The following is a 24,455-nucleotide window of genomic DNA, read 5'->3' as shown; positions in this document are numbered from 1 at the left end:
GTATCCTCATAATGTGCTATAATTTCCTCTGTGAAAATTGACCACTAACAAGTGGTTTACGAGAACAAAGCCATTTATACCATAAAAATCGATCTTGTTCTAAATATGAAGATGCAATACATACCTTTTGTAACAGTGGCACACCATGTAGATCAAAATATTTCTCCATCTGTAGCATGCAATTTACCGGATCCTTGCCATCAAACTTTCTCATCTTTATTTTTCTTGATTTTAGGAGCTCGATATTGAAATGACTGTAACTCTATAATTTCAGATCTCCAAGTTTTGAAATTACTTCTTGTGGTAGCTCTCTGAGTTCTCTTTCTAACCCTGCAAGTCTGATTATAATTTGATTATCCAAGAAAGAGTTATGCCAAATCTCCCATGGTGACCTGATTATAGACTAGTTCAGTGGAGTGAACTCATACGACGTGCCACGTCTCATTGTTTTGACCTTTGGATCTGAAAAATATATACAAGAAACAACAGTCTGTCCTCTTTCTATAACTTCTTACGAAATTTCAATCTGATGTTCAGAGAGATAGTTATGACAATGTTCCCATAGTGGCCTGTTTGGAATGTAATTCCAGGGTCTGCAAAAACCCTAACTCCCTTAGACTATATATCTGTAAATATAGCGATATAGGATCTGATATTTAGAGTCAAGGTTCAGAACGATTTCTTCTCAGATGGGCTTTTGTTTTAGCTTCTGAAACTTCGTAGAGAAAGTGTTATAGTGACAATCCCACGAAGACCTGTTTTATCTTAAATTATGGGGCTTGCAAAAACCCTAACTTCCTCAAATCATATATCTGAAAATATAGCAAGAAAAAATTTGAAATTTTGACTCGAGGTTCAGCGCGATGTTGTCTCAAATGGGTTTTTTTTTTTAGCTTCTGAAACGTCGTAGAAAAAAAAGTTATAGTGAAAATTCCACGATGACCGGTTTGGAGCAGCGAAACCCTAGAATCTAAAGCTCTGATACCAAATGTTATGAAACCAGCTCACAAAAAGATAGAAAAGATAGAAAAACACCTTATAAATCAGCCTCTTCGAGGGGGCAACCTCCTTTACATTATACAAATGAACAATTCTTGGATGATACAAATAACAAGACCTCCTTTCTATATATAAAAGTCTAAGGGGACATAATATAATCAGAGCCGACATAACAATAATAATGTAAGGGCACAATAATAACAATAGTAGGCTTCTATGGGGCATAATAATAACAATATGGGGACTAGATGGGCACAAAAATATAATAAGGGGGTTGCATTACTAACAATAAGGGGTTAAACTAGTAGTATAGGGACCTAACAAGCTTTGTGGGCATACTGTACCACAACAAAAACTTCGATGTGTTTTGCTCCTTTCCAGCTTGTTTATGGCATGGAACAAGTTCTACCAATTGAATGTGAGATATTGTCTTTGAAACTAGAAATTGAATTATTACTAACCACTTCTACTGAAGAAGAACGTTTCCTGTACTTAGTAGGTCTCAATGAAAATCACCGTGATGTTGCAGTAGCTAGCGAGGCCCCAAAGAAACGAGTTAAAGCACAGTATGATCAAAATGTCAAACCCCGTTCATATGCAGAAGGTGATTTAGTCTTGGTCTATGATCAAGAGCATGATAAGTTATGCGTTGGTAAATTCGATTGCATGTGGCATGGCCCTTATGTTGTAAAATGTGCACTGGAAAAAGGGGCCTATGAACTAGTTGATTATGACGAAATCCATTTGAGAAAGCCTAGAAATGGTCTTTACCTAAAGAGATATTATACTTAGATTGTTCGATGAAAAATTTGTATATTACTGTACCATAGTTTACATTTGGTAAGTTTTAGCAACTTTTTATGATTTTCCACTACTTCTCCTGCTTATCTTGTGTTACACTTGATTTGCAGATGTCAATGCTCCCTTAAGCTTACATTGGCTTTGCTGATGGCGCTAGTTGTAGTACTTAGAATTTGTCTTCTACAACTTGGGTCATTTATTTGCCCCCAAATGAGTTAGTTTCTATTCATGGGGTGTGCCTTGATCAAACAACGAATAATATTATAGGATATAGTGCAGTGATTGAGATGTTATCTAATGTCATTTTGTATGGCATTCGTCGATTAATTGTTAGGTTAGATTCACAACTCATAGTATTACATTTGAATGGTGTTTATTCAGTTAGAAGTGCTTCCATGTTAAGGATGTTTGTTTGGATTCGTCTCTTGGAAAGAGAATTTGATTATATTGAGTATCAACGTATTTTGAGAAATTTAAACACATTAACAGGTGCAATGGCTAATTATGTGTTAAATTAACACTTGTAAAACATTTGTAAAATAAATCAATGCAATATTCATTCATATATTATACAAGATAGACAAAAATATAAGTAATAGCTTTCATTAGATAAGTGTCTATATAAAGTGTAGCTTTTACAAAAAATGTCATCCAAAGGCATAAGTCCCCGTGGCCTTTATTTTCTGAACATGCCAATACATCATCAAAAATAAAAAATCTAGCCCTTAGAGTAGTAACTACGTATGATGATGATCATGGTAGCATACAATAGCATGTGCTACTCATTGTATCAAACGATTAATAGGTCCAAGAACCCCTGTAATATGCCTCTAGTAGTGGAGAGGTAGATCATTTATCGTGGCATTCAGGATGTCCAAAGTCAACCTCTCGAGGTTGTGCTCTATCTATGTCAGTGTCTCTACCGCATATGGGTTCGGTACTATGAGAGATACTAGTTGCTCACCACGCCGATCATATCTACATAATCCAGCTGGTCTAACTAGGGCCACATCTACATGATCATTTTGGATAATTAGTTTTGGATGCCCAAAAATAACAAAAAATTCAAAAATTCAAAAATTATCCAAAATGTGAAGTTTTACCTATAGCACCCCACTGCATCTTAGGAGCTAGTTGCATGTCTATATCTCCTATTTAGTCCATCATTTCACATGGAAAATATTCAATCATAATGATATGATTTTCCAGCCAATCGAAGAAGTTAGGAGTAAATTTGATTGTTGGTCCTTCGCCACCTCAATGGCGCGACATAAGTGTAACCCATTTAGACATGTGAGGGTCATGAGGTCCTCCTCTCTCTATAGATACTTGTGGATCCAGAAGAGGAATCCGCTCCAAAGCATATGAAATAATGAAGGCACCATACCCAAAGTTTTTGAGTTTTCATTTTTTGATCCTAGTTAGTTGCCCCTTTAGATTGGAAACTACAACCTCACTCTAGTTGAATATGGTATGTTCCAAACACTCTACAGTGGTTTGCATATGAGCCTTCTTGAGAAAATACAAATCTTCACTGCCACATAGCCATGCAACAGTGAACTTGATAGCTTTCAAAGGAATTTCTGCTATGGTCTTGATGTCAATCTTGCCATCTTTGAGAGAAACCCCTCGAGTATAATGTTGTAGAAAATAGGTGCACATTTGTTTCACCACCTCGCCTATGCCCATACAGGTTGATTTCCACCCCATGGTGTGGAAGTCCACTCAGGAAGTAAATGTCATCAGCATTAATGAAAAGTATATGGTCTCCAACTATGAAACATTCTTCTTGAACGTTCCACTTGCCCACCATCCATTCTAACAAGTCTAATTGGGCCTTCATGTCTAGAATGGTGAAAAACTTGTACAATCCATAATTTTTCAAGGCTTGTATAGTTGCTAGATTGTTTAGAGAAGCTATGTCTTTTTCTTCGTGCTCATGTTCTCTCCATTCCATGTTTGTGGTCTAAAACCTTGCAAATAGACATACAATATCAATAGAAAGAATCATGGAGAAAATTAGAAAAAAATTGGGCATTTTCTATTTAATTTTTGATTCCCTCGATGTTGTTCGTAGTCGACTATTATGAACAGTTCTCATGTGCATAATTTCTTCCTTTGGAATTGCACACATAGTGTTAAAAAACTAGTTGATGTGCACATGCCTGATAAGGGTGACCTGTGCACGTCAAGGGAGAAAATGATTATGAAAACCCTCCCCATAAAACCTAAAACTACAGTTGAAAGCTAAATAAAAAGAATGAAAATGAAGAACTTAGAGACATAATCTACCTGGAGAAGGTGGTTCATGATTTCACCCAACAGTTTTCCCAGAATCAACTTCTGAAGTTTCTGGTGAAAATGGCCTCTATCACTCTCAAAAGGTTAAAAACACAAATGGTATTTTTTTTTGTTACTTTTTGGGTTTTTTATAAGTTTTTAGAGATATTTTATTTTTTACCTATTAACTTTTAAAATACAATTTTATAATGAGAGAATTATTTTGAGTTTAAGTGTGCAGGTCACAGGTCATTAACAGAAAATGAATCATTTTGATACTAAATAAATTTTATTACTTTTTCAAAATCATTAAAACTTGTGAAAAAGTGAAACTATGGAGTCCTCTTTATGCCCTTTTCAGACTCCTTAAATATGAAAAGATCACCGAGTAGTTGATTTTTCGAACACATAAAATTAAATGAACAACCTTCTATTAAGTATAAGTTTACCCCTTTTCCGGACTGAACCAAACTATTTATGAAAAATGTATACATTGACTAATCGTGGTCAATAGAGTTCTCTCCTACATTATTTTACCTTTTTTTTGAGGTTGAGGGACTCAATTTACGAAAAAGGACATTATGGAGTTTACTTATGTTTTTCTCCTAACTCCCTAAAACTGAAAAACATCGAGTTTTACTTTCTCCGAGTTCGTTAAAATTTTTGAGTGAAAGAACAAAATGAGTTTCCTTTTTTTGTGTCTTTTCAAACTCTTTAAACATGAGAACTACATCGAAGTACCCCTTTACTGGACTCGTAAAATTTAAATAGTGCAGGACTCGTCAATCATGATGAAACCGAACCACTCCTTTGGGTTCTTTAAAAATACTTCAAAGGACTCATATGAAGGATGAGCTTATAGGACAAGAATATGTTATCCTCCTCAAGATTTTAAAAAATAAAGAGGTACTTGCCAGTGATGGTGGGGGAAAAGTGAAAAACAATATTTTTTTTTGTATTTGTAAAAGGTATTATGTCGCTCTTGAACATGACACTCCATCACTTTTTGTGTCTGGGTTGGGAAATCCATTTGCCTCTCATTTGACCATACCTCATTGAAAGTCTTCATTCGATTTGGTTTTTTATTTTGAGTCAAATGGTGCCAATTCATCATGTCATGTCTCTGATATGTTCAAGAGAAGTTTAAATTTAGTCAAATTATTTTTCCAGTCTTCGCCTTCAGTTGCATTGACCATGCCTGAGTTAGTCCTAGATTACTTTAAATTGTTGTTAATCAAAACCTGACATGAGTTTTGTGTCATAGGCCCTCCTACGACGAATCACTTCTTATCAAATTTAGCTCGTTATCTAGGAAGTTGATCTAGAAATCTTCAGTACCTTAGGGCCTGCATACCCTAATGGCAGGTTTCTTGCCTTCGATGATAGGTTCTCATCATCAACCTTCGATCGAATGACTCTATGAGTGTTCAAAATCAACACATCGATTCACACGTCATAGATTGTACTGGATGTACCTTGAGAGTCATTGTCATTATTAGTGGTTTCTCTCGCACTTGTTAATGGTTCACATCATTGACCGGTAATCAAGTGGTTTCTATGATGTTAAACTTCAAAACATTCACTCACAAGGTTAGATTCGTACTAGAACTCGAGAGATGGAGATCAAGAACCTAGATCTAGTTTCATCCATCTAGGCTGCATGGAGTTATTAAATATTCATGATTATAAACATAGATCCATTGATGGTTGCATCCATACTATGCCTTCTATTGACATGGATCTTCAAATGTATTTCCATACAGTTCTTTGAGACATTTATGTTCTGAGTATGGAAATTGCTACCTCAACACTGATATGATATATTGCATTATAACATTTGATTGATTGTTTCAGGTCTCCAACTGTAGTCTCTGACCCAAACCTTAGCATTCTAAATCACTTCAGTCATCATATATCCCTTCGAATTTTCACTTTAGGGGGCAATCTGTTACACATCATTTTGTCACATTACGAAAATGACCATCGGCTTGGATCTTTCGCTATCCACAAATGTGTCCCAAGAACATTCCCCTCCAAATTTAGAATCTAAGTCATCCCAAAGAAAGTGTAATTCCTATATCTCATGGTATAAAAAACTTGTTTTAGCTACCTTCACAGTTTCCTAGTTAATTTATACGCATACATAGATAAGACCATTAAATGTTGCGCATAAGTACACATTATCGTACACTATGGCCTGTGAACATGACCCAATGAATGTAAAAATAAAAAGTAAAGTCTAGAAGCATTGTTGGTAGCATTTGTCCTAGCCAACAACCTTCGAATGGGTGCTTATTCAACCTTGATCTTTCCCATCATGGAGCAATTCCCCTTCCTTTGTGGAACCACTATCCCACTAATAGTGGATCTCATCCCTTGGATAATGGATACATAACTTCCTACTCTTGGCCTACAAAGCTACTACAAGTCTGAGGATTGGGGGAGGAATGTTGGAAGTAGGTTTATGTTGTTAAGATTAGGTTGAAGGCTATTATTGCAAGGGAAAGGGTTGGAGATTGTAGAAGGGACTTGCAATATCAAGAGTATATGGTTGTAAGGATTTTCTCTAGTTTATTAATACTAGCTTAGATCCATCTTGACTTCGATCTATCAAGCGCCGAGAGGGATCAAATCTCTCGAGGTGAAAACCTATTTTTTGAGTGAAAAACTTCAGGAAAGGTTTTCACCTCGAGAGATTTGATCCTTCTCGGTTCTTGATAGATTCAGAGTTAAGAAGGGTCTAGGTTGGTTTCAGTCGTGTGTGACCAAGAAAATCTATCAAAGATATCATTAATTTGATCAATAATATGTAAATACATCTAATATTAATATAATCATTTTAAATATGCTAACTATGTATGAGATTATTTTAATTTTAATTTTTCTTAGTTACCTCAGTTTATCGAGATGATAAATATTGTTAATAACTTTAAATGACGAAATAAAAATTTTGAATGCAAAGTGACAATGCAATAGTGTTGAATGATAGAAAATGTGAATAATAATAATGTAGTCAATTACAAATAGTCTTTATTGTGATCAATCTCAACCTATTTTCTTCTACTATTCTTATTATCACCTTGATTAGTTTTGTCATCTTTTCATATCAATTATATGAAAAGGACAATTGAAATTATAAACCATTTAAATATTTAGCTTGAGTTGTTGTAGCAAACATCATACCTTGTCTCTCTTGCTCTCAAATATCAATAAGTTGGATTACTATAACACAAAAATCAATGTACATTGGCAATATTTTTTTGTGCTTACAATGAAATCAATGCACATTGTTAATACAATCACTTTAAAATTAATGTACCATCATACATCCGATTACATCAAATCAAAAATCAACATCTACACTGAAATCACTGCATGTAATGCAACAATCAAATAATATTAGGAAATAACTTCTACACTGAAATCAATGCATCTAATACAAACAATCAAATAAGATTAGAAATCAACATCTACATTCAAATAAATGCATCTAGTGAAAGTAAGCAAATAGGATTAAAAACCAACATCTTCATTTAAATCAATGCATTTAGTGCAAGCAATAAAATGGGATTAGAAATCACCATCTACACTAAAATCAATGCATTTAGTGAAATCAATCAAATAGGATTAGAAATCATTTACATTTAAATCAATGCATATAGTGCAAGAAATTATATATAATTAGAAATCAACATCTACATTGAAATCAATGCATCTAGTGCAAGCAATCAAATATCATTAGAAATCAACATATACAATAAAATAAATCCATCTAGTGCAAGAAATCAAATAGGATTATAAATCTCCATCTACAATGAAATCAATGCATCTAGTGAAAGAATTTTTCTTCCCTTTCTCCACCCTCCATCTCTATCTATATCTCCCTCCATCTCTCCTTTGTCTTTCTATATCACCCCTCCAAACACACATGCTATCTCACTCCATATTTATCAATATCTTTGTCCCTCCCTCTCACCATCTCTCTCTTCTTCCCTCTCTTCACCTTCCATCAATATCTCTATCTCCCTTTGTCTCTCTATATCACCCCCAAAACATACACTCTCTTTCTCCGATATGTGTAGCTATCCCTAACTCCTCCTCTTCCTCTCTTTCTTTCTCTCTTTATCTCTCTCTCTCTCTCTTCCCCTTCTCTCCCTCTCCCCCGCTTCTCTCTCTTTCCTCCCGTTGTCCTCTCTCCCTCTCTCTCCATCTTCCTTATCGCGCTCTCTCTCTATATGTATTTCTTCTTACCTCCCTTTCTGTCCCCCTCCAACTCCATCTCTCTTTCCCTCCCTCTCCCCACTCTCTCACATCCTCTCTCTTCCTTCATCTCTCTCCCTTTATCTCCCACCTCTATCTCTCTCTCTTTCTACCCTCCAACTCTGTTACTATATCCCTCCTTCTCTCCTTGTCTCTCCTTTTCGCCCCCCTTCTCTCCATCTCTCCTTCTTTGCCTCTTTACTTCACCCCCAATCATGCATGTTCTCTCTCCATATCTCCCTTGTCACTCCCTCTCTCTTGCCACTTCTCACTCTCTATGTATTTCTTCTTACCTCCCTCTCTTCCCCTCCAACTCCATCTCTTTATCCCTCCCCCTCTGCTCCTCTCTTGCTCCCTCTCTCCTCTTCTATCGCATCCTTCTTCTCTCTCCCTTTATGTCCTACCTCCCTCTCTCTTCCCCCATCACTCTCCTCCTCTCTCTCATCCTTCCTCTCTCTCCCTTTATCTCCTACCTCCCCCTCTCTTCCCCTCTCTCTCTCTCTCTCTCTCTCTCTCTCTCTCTCTCTCTCTCTTTTCCCTCCAATCCTCTTTCTCTCTTTCTCACTCTCTTTTCCCTCCAATCCTCTCTCTCTCTCTCTCTCTCTCTCTCTTTTCTCTCCTCCTCTTTTCCCCAATCTCTCTCTCTCTCTCTCTCTCTCTCTCTCTCTCTCTCTCTCTAACTATGTTACTTTATCCCTCCCTTTCTCCTTCTCTCTACTCCCTTCTTTCCTTTTCTCCTTCTTTGTCTCTTTATCTCACCCCTATACATACACACTATGTCTCCATCTATCCCTTATCACTCCATATCTCTCTCCACTTCTTACTATCTATGTATTTATTCTTCCCTCCCTCTCTCCCCCTCCAACTCCATCTCTCTATCCCTCCCACTTTTCTCCTCTCTCTCAAGTCCTCTCTCTCCATTTATCTCATACCTCCCTCTCTATTTCCCCATCTCTCTCTCCCACCTCCAATCCACTCATTATATCCCTCCCTCTATCCTTCTCTCTCTCCCCTCTCGATATTTGTGTCTTCCTCTCCCTCTCTTACCCTTCTTGACCTCTCTGACTCCTCTCCCTCTCTCTCTTCATTCCTCTTCTCCCATCTACTTTAGTTTATATCCATCTCTCCTTATGACTCCTCTATCTCTCCACCTCTATCACTCTATATCTTTGTTCTTCCCTCCCATATATATCTAGAATTAATATATATCATAATATATTAATATACATTATAATATAACAAATTTAATATTGTATTAATCTAAAGTTATTAAATTTAATAATATTAATATTATAATATATTAATATGAATATTATATTTAATAATAATAATATTATTAATCTTTTAATATTAATGTTAGGGTTAATAATGTTTTTTTGCATGGTATTAATAATAATTTGGCCCATAAACTTCACCTAAATAAAACTGCTTTTGTAAGTGTGCATAAATATAAAGTGGATTATGGAGTAAATGTAAAAAAATGTTTATTTATATTTTTGTGTATTTACCACACCTCTCTTAATTGCCATGGTATTTGGTCCATAGGCTTGGTACATAATTAGATGTTGATTTCTAATATTTTTTTTCTACGTAAAACTATATCTATTATATTAACAGGGAGATAGTAAATTTACATCATGACCATAGTCAAGCACTCTGCTCCTGCAGGAGGCAGTTCTGTCCAAAACAAGCACATTTGAAAATTGTCTAATTTTGTTTCCCACGCAGGGGAACGATCTCTGAAACAGAAGAAAATTCAAAAACTCAAAAAAATAACTGAGGGATACCAAAATCCCAGAACCGAGTTGCCTTACAACCTTGCCTAGTGGTGAGGGGCATCCTACCAGAAAAAGAAGTGTGGGTGGCATTGCTATTCATCAATGGGCTCTTCAATAATTCGACACCAGCCCATATCAGGTAGTTCCTCTGTCTGAGTCACATTCTGAGCTTCAGGACCCAAATCTACCATCATCGCCTCCTGTGCTCTGCCCCTTTGTTCGTTTGTTTCCCGCTGAGGGGTATTTTCCACAGCCATCTGAAATGATGAAGAGGGGTCCGGGTTTGCCCTTGAATTTCCTGCCTGAGTCCTTAAATCATCAGCTAGACTTTCCTCCTGAAAAACCACTGTGATATGTTGTCATCCTGGGCCTGTTTAAAGTGCTGTCAAAGGTGAATATGGCAGAACCAGAGGTAGGGATAGGTCCGGGCCGAGAGTTAGAGGCGCGAGATCTTCCTCTTTTGCTGCGAGAAGAAAGCCTGCGCCTCGGAGGATGATTCAAGTTGCAGGAGGATGAATCAGTTGGGGCTCTTCTCGATTGCCCCCTGCGGCTAGCCATTCTTGGTCTCAATCGAGGCATCCTGCAGTTGACGGTGGCCCAAGTCCAGGATTGTAGCTGCTATACCTTGGATGCAGCGTTGCCTGCTAGTTGAGCCTCCTCTACTGAGTTTGGGCTTTTCCTTTTGGTGTGCCAAATCCCTGCGCGTGTGCGAGACCCAAGACCAAACAAAGAGATCAATTGCAAAGAAATGTGAATGAGAGGGCCAATTTGCAATACCTGAGTGATACTCAGGGAGGAGAATAACCAGCCTCGCAAGGAAGGCCAAGGCCATCAGTGCCGGGATCCAATTCCCCTCATTCTCCCTGAATTTCTTTGCATGATCGAAGGTATGCTGGCGGAGCGGCAGAGCCACTGAAATGTCCATCTTCCTCGGCCTTTCTCTGGCTTTAGCGTTCCCAGCCTTGTCTCGGGAGTCTCCTTCCATTACTGCTCCCTTTATGGCTTGTGCTCTCCGCTGCATGCTGGTGCGTGCGAGGCTTAACTCCCTCACTGTAGGCCTGGTGTTCCAGCTGATCCGATGACCTTGTGTATCCTGAAAACCGTTCATGCGATTGTGCCGTGCGCCGAGTGTCATAACCACTCCACTGTTCTTGTACTGGTCGGGCAAGTGGCATCCTGCCCTGCCCATCCCCTGTCCCGTCAACTTATTTATCATTGCAATCACCCACATCTGGGGATGTTGATTTCTAATATTATTTGATATATTTTTATTTATTTGCCATACCTCTTTATACCTCTTTTATATTTATTTATTTACCATACATCTTTTATAAATATGGTATTCAGACCATGGTTATTTAGCTCATGGTATTAAAATGGTATTTGACCCATAGGCTTCACCTAAATAAAAAGAAATATTGAGTTTTCCTAAATATAAAGAGGTTTATGGAGTAAATATAAAAACAAGTTTTATTTATTTACCATAACTCTAGTTTATTTATATTTATATTTATTTACCATACCTCAAGTTTATTTATATTTTTATTTATTTATTATATCTCTTTTATGTGAGATCTTCAGAGAAAAAATAAATATTAAAAGAATATGGAGCAAGATTTTCATTTATTTGTCTTAAATTAACCTTTTCCCTTTGATTTAAGAAATGAAATTGACTTTAGTAAAGAGTAAAATTGTTTAAAATTTTACTTAATTTGGAATTTAAATGTGGTAATTTTTTTTGTTAAAGGTAAATTTATGATCCATTCAAATTCACATATATGATAAAGGAACTATTAAAATCATGAGATAATTTACTATCCATTCAAATACATATTTATATTTTAATAATTAATCTTAGTCCATTAATAAGATAAATTTTTTATATATAGTTTAAGATTGGTCGACATTACCTAAAATTATTTTTATTATTTTTTGAGGATGTAACATACTTACACATCGCGGTCATACTCGGTTGTAGAATGAGCCAATAAAAGTTGTTCTTTCTCAATTACATCTTTGTTGATCTAATTTGTAGGATTCCTTGATCACCTACATGGATTGTGATTACATATTGATGATTTTATCATATATAATTGGTTAATTGTCTATTTATCTCATGGATTATATGCTAGATGCTTTGATAACATGTCTATATTTGTCTATGCAGATCGCTTTTGGGATGTTATGGAGAAGATGCAAGGAGCAATGAGAGGGACTCTAAAGCATCGAGGAGAAAATGGATGAAAGCTTTGAAAGGGACTTCATCAATCATTTTGCTTAATCGGTAAGAGGTCTCTATCATTGTATTTGCTTTCAGTTAATTAGAGTCTAGAGAAAGGCAACAGTTCTTGTTTGTTTGTTACTAGGGATGCTTTAATAACTTGTCTGTATTTGTTTATTCAAATCTCTTTTAGGATGTTATGGAGAAGATGCGGGGAGCGATGAGAGGGACTCTAAAGCATCGAGGAGAAAATGGATGAAAGCTTTGAAAGGGACTTCATCAATCATTTTGTTTAATTGGTAAGAGGCCTCTATCATTGTATTTTCTTTTAGTTAATTAGAGTCTAGAGAAAGGTAGCAGTCCCTGTTTGTTTGTTACTAGGGTTCTTTGAAGTCCAGGGAGATTGCTCTTGTCTGCAAGAGGGATTAGTCCACATAACACCTGTGCCAATAGCCAGAGCTTAAGCCATTACTGCTCCCAGCTGTCCTGGCTCCTGGAGAATGTATTGTCTGTGAATCTTCACTACAGTAAAAATCAAAACAAAGTTTTGTCTATAGCAACAAAATTACACTATAATGAGGGTTTCGTGCTTTCCAGAGTTTGTATTGTCCGCCAATCATCACCCAGAGTCTCCCTTCTTGGTCCCCAAATGCAATCGCCATTCTTGTACCAATAGGAAGAGCTTAAGTCATGGCCGTTGCTAGCTCTCCTAACTCCTAGAGTATGTTTTGTCTGCAGGTTCCCCTATTCATGCTCTTGCTCCTAATTTCCTTTCATTGTCATATACTACCCCACATATTAATGGTGGGGTAGGGGAAGTATATTCCACCCCTCTAATAATGTATTTAGTTAAATCCAATAAGTGACATATATTGCCCCACATATTAATAGAGGAATAGCTCCATATATTTTGGTTGCCCAAAACTACAGTGTATTCTTAAGCACTTGTATGTGTACCATTAGATGAGATATCCAATGGCATCCACAAACCTAGGCAATCTTAAGAACTTCATTATGTTGGGCATTTATATTTAGATTGTGGAGTGTAGATATTTAAGGGTATGAAACAAAGTTAATGGTTAACTTAACTTATATTTATTGGATGATTATTGACACAAATTTAGAGTGTGAAATTTGGTATGTATATTTTGGAATAAGATTCTTAGAGTTTTAATTTAATTATTATTAATCATTATCTATTATTAGGTGGATGTTAAGGATTTAATCTTCACTCAATATTCTTAATTAAATGGATATGCATATCTATTTTGGAATAGGGATCTTAATTTAATTATCAATAATTATTAGGTGAATGTGGGAGATTAATCCCAAAGACTATTCTAAGATATTTTAAGTATTCACAAATCAAAGGTTGAGATTTATCCAAATTATTGATGTAATTTTTTCCTTTTTAATTTAATTAATTAATTAAAAAAATATCATATGAAACGAGTTATAATTTTTTGGGCATACGGTATTATAACCATAACTGTTGAAAAATTAGGAATCTGTATGGTAAAGTGGAGGTGGATCTCCATTATTAAGAATCATGCTACATGCATTTTTTAGATTTACATTTGCTTAACTTATATATTAATTATTTTTATAATTATAATAATTTAAAATAAAGTTATAATTTAATTAATTTTTGTGTTTTTTTTTTAATAATTTTAGAAACCTGAGATGGATTATGGCGTATGTGTTTTGATGCTCCTAATATGAATATACCTACTATTTAATTTATATGGCGACACTAGTATTATACACAAATCAACGTTTGATATTTATCTCAAGAGTAGTTATGTCTTTTTATTTAAATTGACTAATTAAAAAATATCTTATGAAGTGGAGGTAAATTTCCATGATAAGAATCTTGTATATTTTAACACATATATCAATTTTTTTTATAATAATAATAAATTTGTAGAAATTTTAAGAATTTCTTGTCAATTTTACAGAAATTCTGTAGAAATTTTTAAGAATCATAAGTTTAAGTTGTTTAATCTCCAAAGTTTGAGTGCCTTAAAGGGTTTTTAGGGAACTAAATCCATTTATGCATTCAAAAGTGCATTTTAAACAACAAGAAATCACAATATTACTAAAGTTGTATTGCCAAATTTTAGCCAAAAATCCATTTACTCTATGAATTATACTGGACCCTATTAACTTTTACCAACAATTTAATTTATTAAACATTTGATTTTTATTTTATTTAAAAGAATATATATATATATATATATATAAAATTTAATAAAAAGTGCTTCAAATTTTTATACTAAAATACATCAAAAGTTATTTAGGACATTATCTTATATATATATAAACACTGCAAAATAATGTTATAATAAATATACCGAAATCCATTTTAACAAAAAAAATAATATAATTTAAACCAATTAAAAATTATAATTTCAATAGAGATTAAATTCTTCAACTCTACTAATCATAAATCAGTGAAATTCAAAATTACACAATATTTATTAGTGTTAGTGTAAACGCATCAAATTCTTATCTTGTTATAAATTTTGAAATTTTCTCCATTTTTAATATGTTAAATCATATTTACATATTAGCCTTAATATGTTAAATCATATTTACATATTTACATATTAGCCTTGTTTGTTCCATATTATGACGCCAAGGACTCGAATGAAATACTTGCCATGTGAGGAGAGGATAATCCCTCTTATGCATTCTCGTATTCTCGTACACTGTATTTTCTTAAGGATTGATGATCAACCATAACAATGGTAGGGAATTAAATGATTTTTCTGATGTATCTAACAAAAATATTCAAATATTGTATTTAATAAAAATTAAATAATATTAAAATATTTAAGAAATGGTAGTAAAAATAGTAAGCACAATGACAATAAGAGAAAAAGATAATATTTTTAGTACCAAAGCACCATACTCATTTGTTCCTTCAAAGGGAAACTTTTAATAAAGAGTTAAGCTACAATAATTTTCTAAACAACTTTTACAATGAATCTATCGCTATATACGCTACTTTCCATCATTTTAAAGGAGGAATTTTCTAATAAGTGGAATTTTCTAGTAAGCTTTCTTACTAGAGTTGTGTTGTGTTGACAATATTCCTCATCTTATTTACTACTATGCTTTTTCTTTCATAATAATAAATTAATCTATCAATAAGGTGTTACGAGAGGCTAGGACCCTAACATGCCCATCTCTTTAGAGAATAGCCTTTTCCTAAAGGATTGATATGTGGAAATTGCTTCAGAATGTTGGCAGGCTCTTAGGTGACATCCTCATGCAGTGTATCCTTCCACTATATAGGAAATTCTTGAATTGTGCACTTGTTATCAGGGACTACTTAAGGATGCAACCAAATGAGACCTTCTTCTATTAATTCTTGTAGAATAGTTGTTGGCAGCATGGTGTTGGCATTGATGTCAACAATTGAGTTAGCTATGTGTTGGCATTTATGTCAATAGTTTTAGGAGTGTTTATGCATGCTATTGATGCATATCTAATGTTTTGGAGGTGTAAAGGTGTTGGAAGCATGTGTTCAGATGGCTTGAATCAATAGAAGTAGATATGGGTGGAGCAGATTGCAAAATTTTGATTTTTGAAATCCATACGTGACTTCTATGTGAGAAACTCATGTACATACACAGATGCCCAAAAGAAGAGTCATTTACACGATCCTATGCGCGCAAAATAAAAAACCATGGGCTTTACCAGGGAATTTTCTCGAGGTATTTGGAGGCAACAAGTCATGTTGATATGGTCATGATTAACCATTTTGATCAAGTTCCCGAAATGAAGTGGATTGCATTTAATAAGTAATGATGTGGCCTGACTAGATCATGGAGAAAACTAGTTTAAATTGTGATGTTGTGGGTTTGAGTTGGTTGGTTACTATGTATTTTGGAGGTCGACTGCATACTCTAGTAGCTATGTAAGAGTGATCAAATAGTGTGACAAAGGATTAGAATGTTGGAGTAAGATCAAAGAGGCTTCCTTCATATGAAGATAGACGATTAGCAAAGGTATTTTATGTATGAAGTTGAGTCAAAGATTGATGATATATGGGTTGACATTGGTTGTTGTAGAGAGATGTATACTATTGTGTTTATGAATTACAGATGTGTTGCCATACATTTTGTAGTGTTGATGCATGTTTTGTGATGAGACTTGTATAGTCATGTGTTTTCTATAGTGTTGTTCATATGTAATAGCTAAGTGAGAATATTGTTGTTGTATCTTGAGAGTATGCAGATATGGCTAAGAGAGTATGCTACTATGTATGGTTGGATCAAAGTATTTGAGAGAGTGTTGCTATTATGGTTTACAGTATGGCTGAGTCTATATAATGGAAGAGAGATGTATGTATGCTTGTAGAGTTTGATATGTTGGGATGAGTTATTTTGATGAGTTAGAGTGTTGTTGAGATGTTACTAGTAGAGGATCAAACGAGGGCGAGAATGAAGTAGGAAGACAACCAGGGTTTCGAATTGTCATAGAGGCAGTCCTCCATGAAAGGATGCATAGGAGGGAGCTCCACTCCCTTCTACAAGCAGGTTGTGGCTAGCAGGGGAAAAAAAACCAATGGAAAATGACAAAGAGCCTTCAGAAGGAAAGGACAAAAGCAATGAAGAAGAGCAGGAGGGAACTAAGTCAAGGGAGCACAATGATGCATTGGAAAATGAGGAAGTAATCAAAGAACAAATCACTAAGGACAAAGCACACATGGGACCATGCAAACCCAAGGCGGCGGTTACTCCAAGAGTAATTTTAAATGATCTAGCACTGCAGGCGCACAGGGATCACATGCAAACATATGCAATCATTTGTAAATTCATGGGGTTGTGGCCCACTGAAAAAGCATTACAAACATGGATTAAATACCACTGGAAACCAAAAGGCAGCATTGACCTACATCTTGGGTCCAAGGGATTTTTCACTGTAGTATTTGCAAATATTGAAGATAAGGACAGAGTGTTTGAAGGAGGGCCATACTTTTATGCTGCAGCAAGCCTCTATATGCGACCTTGGATTATGAACTTTGTTTTGGAACGTGAAACTTTTACTTCAGTCCTAGTCTAGGTAAGGCTCTATTCTCTACCTCTTGATTACTGGCAAACGAAATCTCTATCAGCCATAGGAAATAAGTTAGGGTGTTTTGTCAAAGTTTCTGAGGCTACTAGAAGGGGAAAGTATACTTCCTTCGCCAGAATATGTGTGGAGATGGATCTCTCTGGAGCTTTGCCGGATGAGGTTATTCTGGAAGTTTTTGATGAGGAATGGATACAAACGGTAGATTATGAACATATTCCTTTCAGATGTCGCAAATGTCATGAGCATGGACATCTGTTCAGAGACTGCCCTCTCAGTAAGATAGAGAACAAAAACAAAGCTGATATAATGAAGGATCCAGAAAGCTTCTTCAAGGTGGAACACAAAGGAAAAGGGGGCAAAAGAGGACTAAGAACACGCAAAGCTGCAGGGCAGCAAGTTAACCAGAACATGTTCCAAGTCCTCGAAGTAGACGAAGGTCCAATAGATACTGCTAAAGCAAAGGAAGGAAGCCCAATGGAGGAGGAGAAAGAAGAAGAAAGTGAACAAATACAAGAAAACGACAAAAAAAAAGAATTTATGCTAAGTACTGCAGAACAAGTGATGGATCTTGAAATGGCCCAAAGTGAGATGGATATGGAGGACCATGAACTCTAGGAAATTCTTGAGAAAGAGAACCTAGATTTAGACGGTTTCTTGAATCAAGGAACCAAAGAAGGGTTAGACTCGTTACCTACAAAGGAGTTCAATAGGGTTCAACAACTGTTTTTATGGAAGACCCAAACTACAGGGTTGGACAGACTAAAATACAAAGATAGACAAGGCAAGAAGGAGTGAAAACGATGAAAAATACAGCAGGACTAGCACCCAGAATCCCAGGAAAGAAGAGAGGCAGAAAAAAGCAAAACGAGTTGTTGATGGAATGTGGGAAGCTAATGATAGATTCAGGTAAGATGAAAGACCTATCCAGTTACTCCTTTACTAATCTTTGATTATGAAGTTCACTTCTTGGAATATCAAGGGTCTAGGTAGTAAAAGGAAACAAAGGTTACTGAGTAATAGAATGAAACAAGCATCTCCAAATGTGATTTTCATTTAAGAAACTAAGTGCTCCATTCAGAAGATAAGTGATATCCATAGTAAATGGCTCAATAGATTTGAGTTTTTGGAAGTCAAAGCAAAGAATACAGTAGGAGGTATTCTCACTCTTTGGAATCCACAAAAAATCGACTTAATAGATGCATAGGCATATAGGGATTATTTATCTGTAGTAATTCAACTAGTAGGAGAAAAGGAAACCTACCTGGTTACAAATGTCTATGGCCCACAAAGAATGGATGACAAACTTAGGCTTCTAAACTCTCTAGAGACTCTCATAAATAGACATGTAGGAATTCCTTGGATCTTAGGGGGTGATTTCAACATGATTAAATCACTCACAGAAAAAAAGGGGGGAACTAGAGTTCTTGGCAAAGACTCTTTGGCTTTTCAAACCTTTATTGATAAGATGAAGCTGGTGGATATTGAAATGAATAACAGAATCTTCACCTGGAACAATAAAAGAGGAGGAGAGTCTCAAGTAGCTTCCAAATTAGACAGATTCATAATCTCAGAGGATCTTATGCTCAATGACAAGGAAATGGTAGCAAGAGTGCTACCCATTGGTGGTTCAGATCACTGGCCGGTACAACTGGAGGTTGAGGGCATTGGTAACCCCAGGAATAGACCTTTTATATTTGAGAATATTTGGCTTTTCCACCCAGATTTCATTAGCAATGTAACCAAGTGGTGGGCAGAGGATTTAAACATTCAGGGAACCAGAATGTTCCTCCTATAGAAAAGATTAAAACACATCAAGATCTGGCTTAAAGATTGGAACAAGAATGAATTTGGTAATATCTTTGAAGAGAAAAAAATGATTGAAGGTAGGGTGTAGGAACTTAACCAAACCCTTATCAAAGAGGGACATGACAAAGTCCGAAGTGATCAAGCCACCAAATATCAGCAACTGTGGGAGAACATATGAAAACAAGAGGAAATATTTTGGAGACAAATATCTAGAGTCCAATGGCTAAAAGAAGGTGAGAGGAATACCATATTTTTTCACAAATCCACCATGGCAAATAGAGCACATAATAGAATTTCTTTGATTAAGGATACAAGAGGAAATAATCTCAAATCTCATGAAGAAATAGAGGTAGTTCTAGTCTAATACTTTAGAAACATAACATAGGAAACCTATTATGAAAGAGATCACTACATTCGGGACTTCACTAAGCACATACCCAGGTTAGTTTCCAGAGAGGATAATGTTAACCTTTACAGGCCTGTGACCGAAGAGGAGGTAAGTGGGGTTCTCAAAGAAATGCAGAATGGTAAGGCACCAGGCTCAGATGGTTTCAATGTCGATTTCTTCAAAGCTTGCTGGAATATTGTCAAACAGGACATTCTGCAGGTAGTGGAAGATTCCAGGAGGCACAAAACCATTTTGAAAGCTCTGAACTCCTCTTTTATAGACCTGATCCCTAAATAGGAGCTGGCTCAAACCCCTAATAGTTTCAAACCTATAGCTCTATGCAATGTGATTTACAAGATAATATCAAAGGTGGTTGCAAACAAACTCAAACCCCTCTTGCCTTCACTAGTTTTGGGGGAACAATCTGGATATGTGGAAGGAAGGCAAATTCTTAATAACATCATCCAAGCTCATGAAGTGGTACACTCTCTTACTAGTAAGAGAAAAGCTGGAATGATCATGCAACTAGACATAGCCAAAGCTTATGATAAACTGAATTGGAACTATATCAAGAAAGTTCTTATTGCTTTCGGGTTTGATCACAATTGGGTAAGATGGATTCTGGCTTTGATTACTTCTTCTAGTTTCTCAATGCTAGTCAATGGATCTCCTTCAAAAACATTTACCCCTTCCAGAGGTCTTAGGCAGGGTGACCCTCTCTCTCCCTTTCTCTTCGTCCTCATGATGGAAGGACTGGGCAGGCTATCAAGCATGCAAAAGTAGTTGGTAACATTAGGGGGATACAACTCTCCGACAATGGAAAATCCTTAACTCATCAACAATTTGTGGATGACACCATGTTGCAGGGAATACCCACAGTCAAAGAAGCTCTTGCTTATAAACAAATCCTCAATGACTTTGCCATGGCCTTTGGTATGGAAGTTAATATTTCCAAATCTAAGATTTTTTTCTTCAATACATTTCTATTCAGAGGAACATATTTAGAATTATGGGCTTCCAAATAGACTCTCTCCCCTCAAAATACCTAGGGGTTCCATTAACTGCAAAACTGTTACACAAAAGTATTTGGGAGCCGATGATTAGTAAGCTACAAGACAATACTAGGAAATGGACATTCAGATCATTAAACTTGGCTAGCAGGCTTGTCCTCACAAAGGCTGTGCTTCAATCAATCCCAATATTTATGCTTTCAGCTATCCCTGCCCCTAAAGGAATTATGCATCAAATGAGAAACATTCAAAGAGACTTTCTTTGGGGCAAGGGGGAAGAAAAGAAAAAATGAGCCTTAGTTGCATGGGAAAAAATGTGTAAACCCAAGAACCACGGGGGCCTTGGATTGGATGATCCTGAGATTATTTGTAAGGTTCTAAGGGAAAAACTATGGTGGCGATGGATAAAGGAACCAAAAACACAATGGGCCATAACTTGGAAAGAAAAATATGCAAGTTCTTGGCTAGATAATGACCGCATAAGAATGGATGGGAATATAAGAGGATCTCATATTTGGAACAAAGCCTTGGATAACAAAAGATTAATTCAAGACCACAACTTCTGGGAAATTAGAGAGGGAGACTTAGCCTTATTTTGGGAGGATAGATTGCAACAAGAACCTATTTTGTTACAAAAGGACCTTGAGAACCTCAAATTAGAGACAGACACCAAGGAGCTTACCCAGGTAAAGGATTTTTGGGATCAAACTCATAGTACAGGGAAAGGAGAAAATGGAGAAAACTTAATCTCCAAAATGACAGACCTCTAAAAACTAAGGCCAAAAGACTAATGAAAATGTTAGAGTAAAGGAAAATTCTAGTTTCAAGGGGGTATGACCAGCTGAGATGGGGCAACAACAATGAGGGGAACTTTAATCTCAAAGAAGCTAAACTCATACTCCTTGAACTTGATTCCCATGCTCCTGACAGGATTTGGAAAAACCTTTGGAAGTATCAGGGTTGGATGAAAATTAAACTTTTTCTGTGGCTGGTTCTGCACAGGAAAATCCTGACCTGGGATAATATCAGGAAAAGGGGTTTCCTAGGGCCTTCTAGATGCCAACTCTGTGAGGCTCAAGAGGAGACCATGGAACACCTTCTCAACAATTGCATTTTCACCTCTAGATTATGGGATTCTTTTGTAGCTATCTTCCAACAATCTGACAGAGATACTAGAAGTTTTTTCAATACTCTCAACAAGTGGCGAAAGAACTTTTCAGATAATGAAGTTCTTGGTTTAGCATGGGCTCTTACACGAAGCTTCATTCTTTGGAATGTTTGGAAAGAAAGGAACAATATAATCTTCAAGAATGTTAAGAAATCTTCCCTGTATATTTATGATATGATCCTAAAATAGATTAAGGAAACGGTTAGCACTACCATTCGAAATCTTCCCTCAAATCCCCCTTTTGCTACAGACTGGAGGATTCTCTGTAGACTAGAGGGTTAGGGTCTCATTCCTCAGGCCTTAGTTAGGAAAGTTTCTATTGTGGATCCTGAACTAGATTTCTAGCATCCTCCCCCTAAGGGCTTTCTATAATTCAACATTGATGGGGCTTCCAAAGGTAATCTGGGCAAGGCAGGCCATGGAGGGGTGTCAAGGGATGATAGGGGAGATATTCTGTTTATCTTCCATGGCCACTTAGGAAAAGATACCAACAACATGGCGGAGTTAATGGCCATGGAACACTGTCTTGAGTTTCTGGTTTAGGAAAATCACCAAAATACGATCATTGAAGCTGACTGTTGGGTCCCTATAATACTAGTGATTACCCCATTACTATTGTATTTATACCCCTTATTAATATTGTTGTGCCCTTATTGCCCCCATATTGTTATTACTGTTCCCCATAGAATTCCTCTATTGTTATTTTTGTGGCTTTATATTATTATTGTTAGGTCGGCTGGATTATATTGTGACTCCATAGACTCCTATAGATAGAAAGGAGGTTTTGTCATTTGAATCATCCAAGAATTGTTCATTTATGTAATGTAAAGGAGGTTTCCCCCTCGAAGAGGCTGAATTCTAAGGCGTTGATCCATCTTTTCTATCTTTTCTTGAGCTGGTTTCATAACATTTGGTATCAGAGCTTTGGGTTCTAGGGTTTCGCTGCTCCAAACAGGTCATCGTGGTATTTTCGCTATAACTTTTTTTTTGTGATGTTTCATAAGTTTCAAAAAAAACCCATTTGAGAAGAAATAGCGTTGAACCTCAGGTCCAAATTTCAGATCTTTTCGCACTATATTTGCGGAGATATGATCTAAGGAAGTTGGTCTTTTTGGAGACTCCTGAATTACATTCCAAACACGTGACCTGGGGAAAATCGTCATAAATTTCGCTCTGGGGATCAGATTGAAATTTTGTAAGAAGGTATAGAAAGAGGACAGACTCTAGTTTCGTGTATGAATTTTTCAGATCCAAAGGTAAAAAAAGTAACTTGTGCCACGTCGTACAAGTTCGCTCTACTGAACTAGTCTATAATCAAGTCACTGTGGGAGATTTCACATAACTCTTCCATGGAGAATTCAATTTGGATCAAACTTGTGGCATTAGAAAGAGGACATAGAGGGCTACTGCAGGTCTCAAATTTAGAACTAGATGATTGAAAAGTACAGAGATACATCAGAGGTAATATCGAGCTCCTACAAAGTGAAAAAAGGTGTGTAGATTTTCTTAAATTTTTGCTTAAGATCGGTTTGAAAATTATTCTGAAGGAATTATTATCGGTAACTGATGCCCCGAGGAAACAAAATGCAAACACCTAGTAAGGAACCTGAAAGTTCTAGTATGACTCATGAAGAAGAGGAAGAAATGCTACATGATATATCAAAATTACAAGAACAAGTGCAACAAGTGTCACGCTCACAAAAGCTAACAGAAGCTAAGATAAATGGCATGGAATCTAAGATAAAGGGCGTGGAAGCTAAGATGGATGATTGGAAGACAGATTTGAAGATAGACATGGAAGAATTGAAGATATATTTGAACACAAACTTGAAGACAGGCATGACAGATATGAAGACAGATTTGACAAATTTTCTACAAGAAATACTTACTAATGGTGAAAAGGTAGTAAAGGAAACTCATGATGCGAACAAAAGAAATGTTAATCATGATATCATAGACTCTAATGTTGGATTGAAGCCCCACCATATTCCAAAAATCGATATGAGGAAGTTTGATGGCAAGGATCCTGCAACATGGATATTACAGATAGAGCAATTTTTCAATCTCAATAATGTGCAAAACACACAAAAGGTATGTATGGAAACTTTATATTTGGAACCAAATCAGTTTGTATGGTATCAATGGCTTTGCTCTCGTAAACTATTTATCACTTGGGCAATTTTTATGGAAGAATTGATAGCACATTATGAGGATACAAAAAGCAACACTTTTTTTAGCCAATTGATAAGTCTCAAACAAAAGGGTTCAATAATGGAGCACATTGAGGAGTTCCAAAAATTGAACATAAGGGTAAAAGATATTCCAGAGGAGCATAGGATTGATGTGTTCATAGGGTCTTTAAAGGATAATATCCAACATGATATTCACCTTTGGGAACCTGATTCATTAGAGAAGGCATTCAGGTTAGCAAGAAAAATGGAAAGCAAAATTATGGCAACTAGGAAGCATACCACTCACAACTATAAAGACGGAAGTGTTGTTGCCCCTAGCATTCCACAACCTATAAGGTTGACACCACAACAATTGGAAGAAAAAAGAGCAAAAGGGCTTTGTTACAGTTGTGATAGCAAATACACTAAAGGTCATAAGTGTGCTGAGAAGAAATTATTCTACATAGATTGTGAAGAGGAAGAAGAAA

At 36.1% G+C, this 24,455-nt stretch overlaps 1 protein-coding gene across 1 annotated transcript; it reads left to right on the top strand.

Annotated features, from left to right (window-relative positions):
• The first annotated feature begins 1,359 nt into the window (after positions 1 to 1,359).
• LOC149241054 (uncharacterized) lies at positions 1,360 to 1,791 on the top strand. Its single transcript, XM_089370424.1, has one exon. The coding sequence runs from the start codon at positions 1,360 to 1,362 to the stop codon at positions 1,789 to 1,791; it is 432 nt and encodes a 143-aa protein (XP_089226550.1).
• The last annotated feature ends 22,664 nt before the right edge of the window (positions 1,792 to 24,455 follow it).

This window comes from Pinus tabuliformis, chromosome 8, assembly GCF_031772625.1.
Source record: "Pinus tabuliformis cultivar Carrire ecotype Pingquan chromosome 8, CPIR1, whole genome shotgun sequence".
NCBI classification, from domain to species: domain Eukaryota; kingdom Viridiplantae; phylum Streptophyta; class Pinopsida; order Pinales; family Pinaceae; genus Pinus; species Pinus tabuliformis.
The sequence above is the reverse complement of the archived record's forward strand: the minus strand, read 5'-3'. Positions and strand labels throughout refer to the sequence as shown.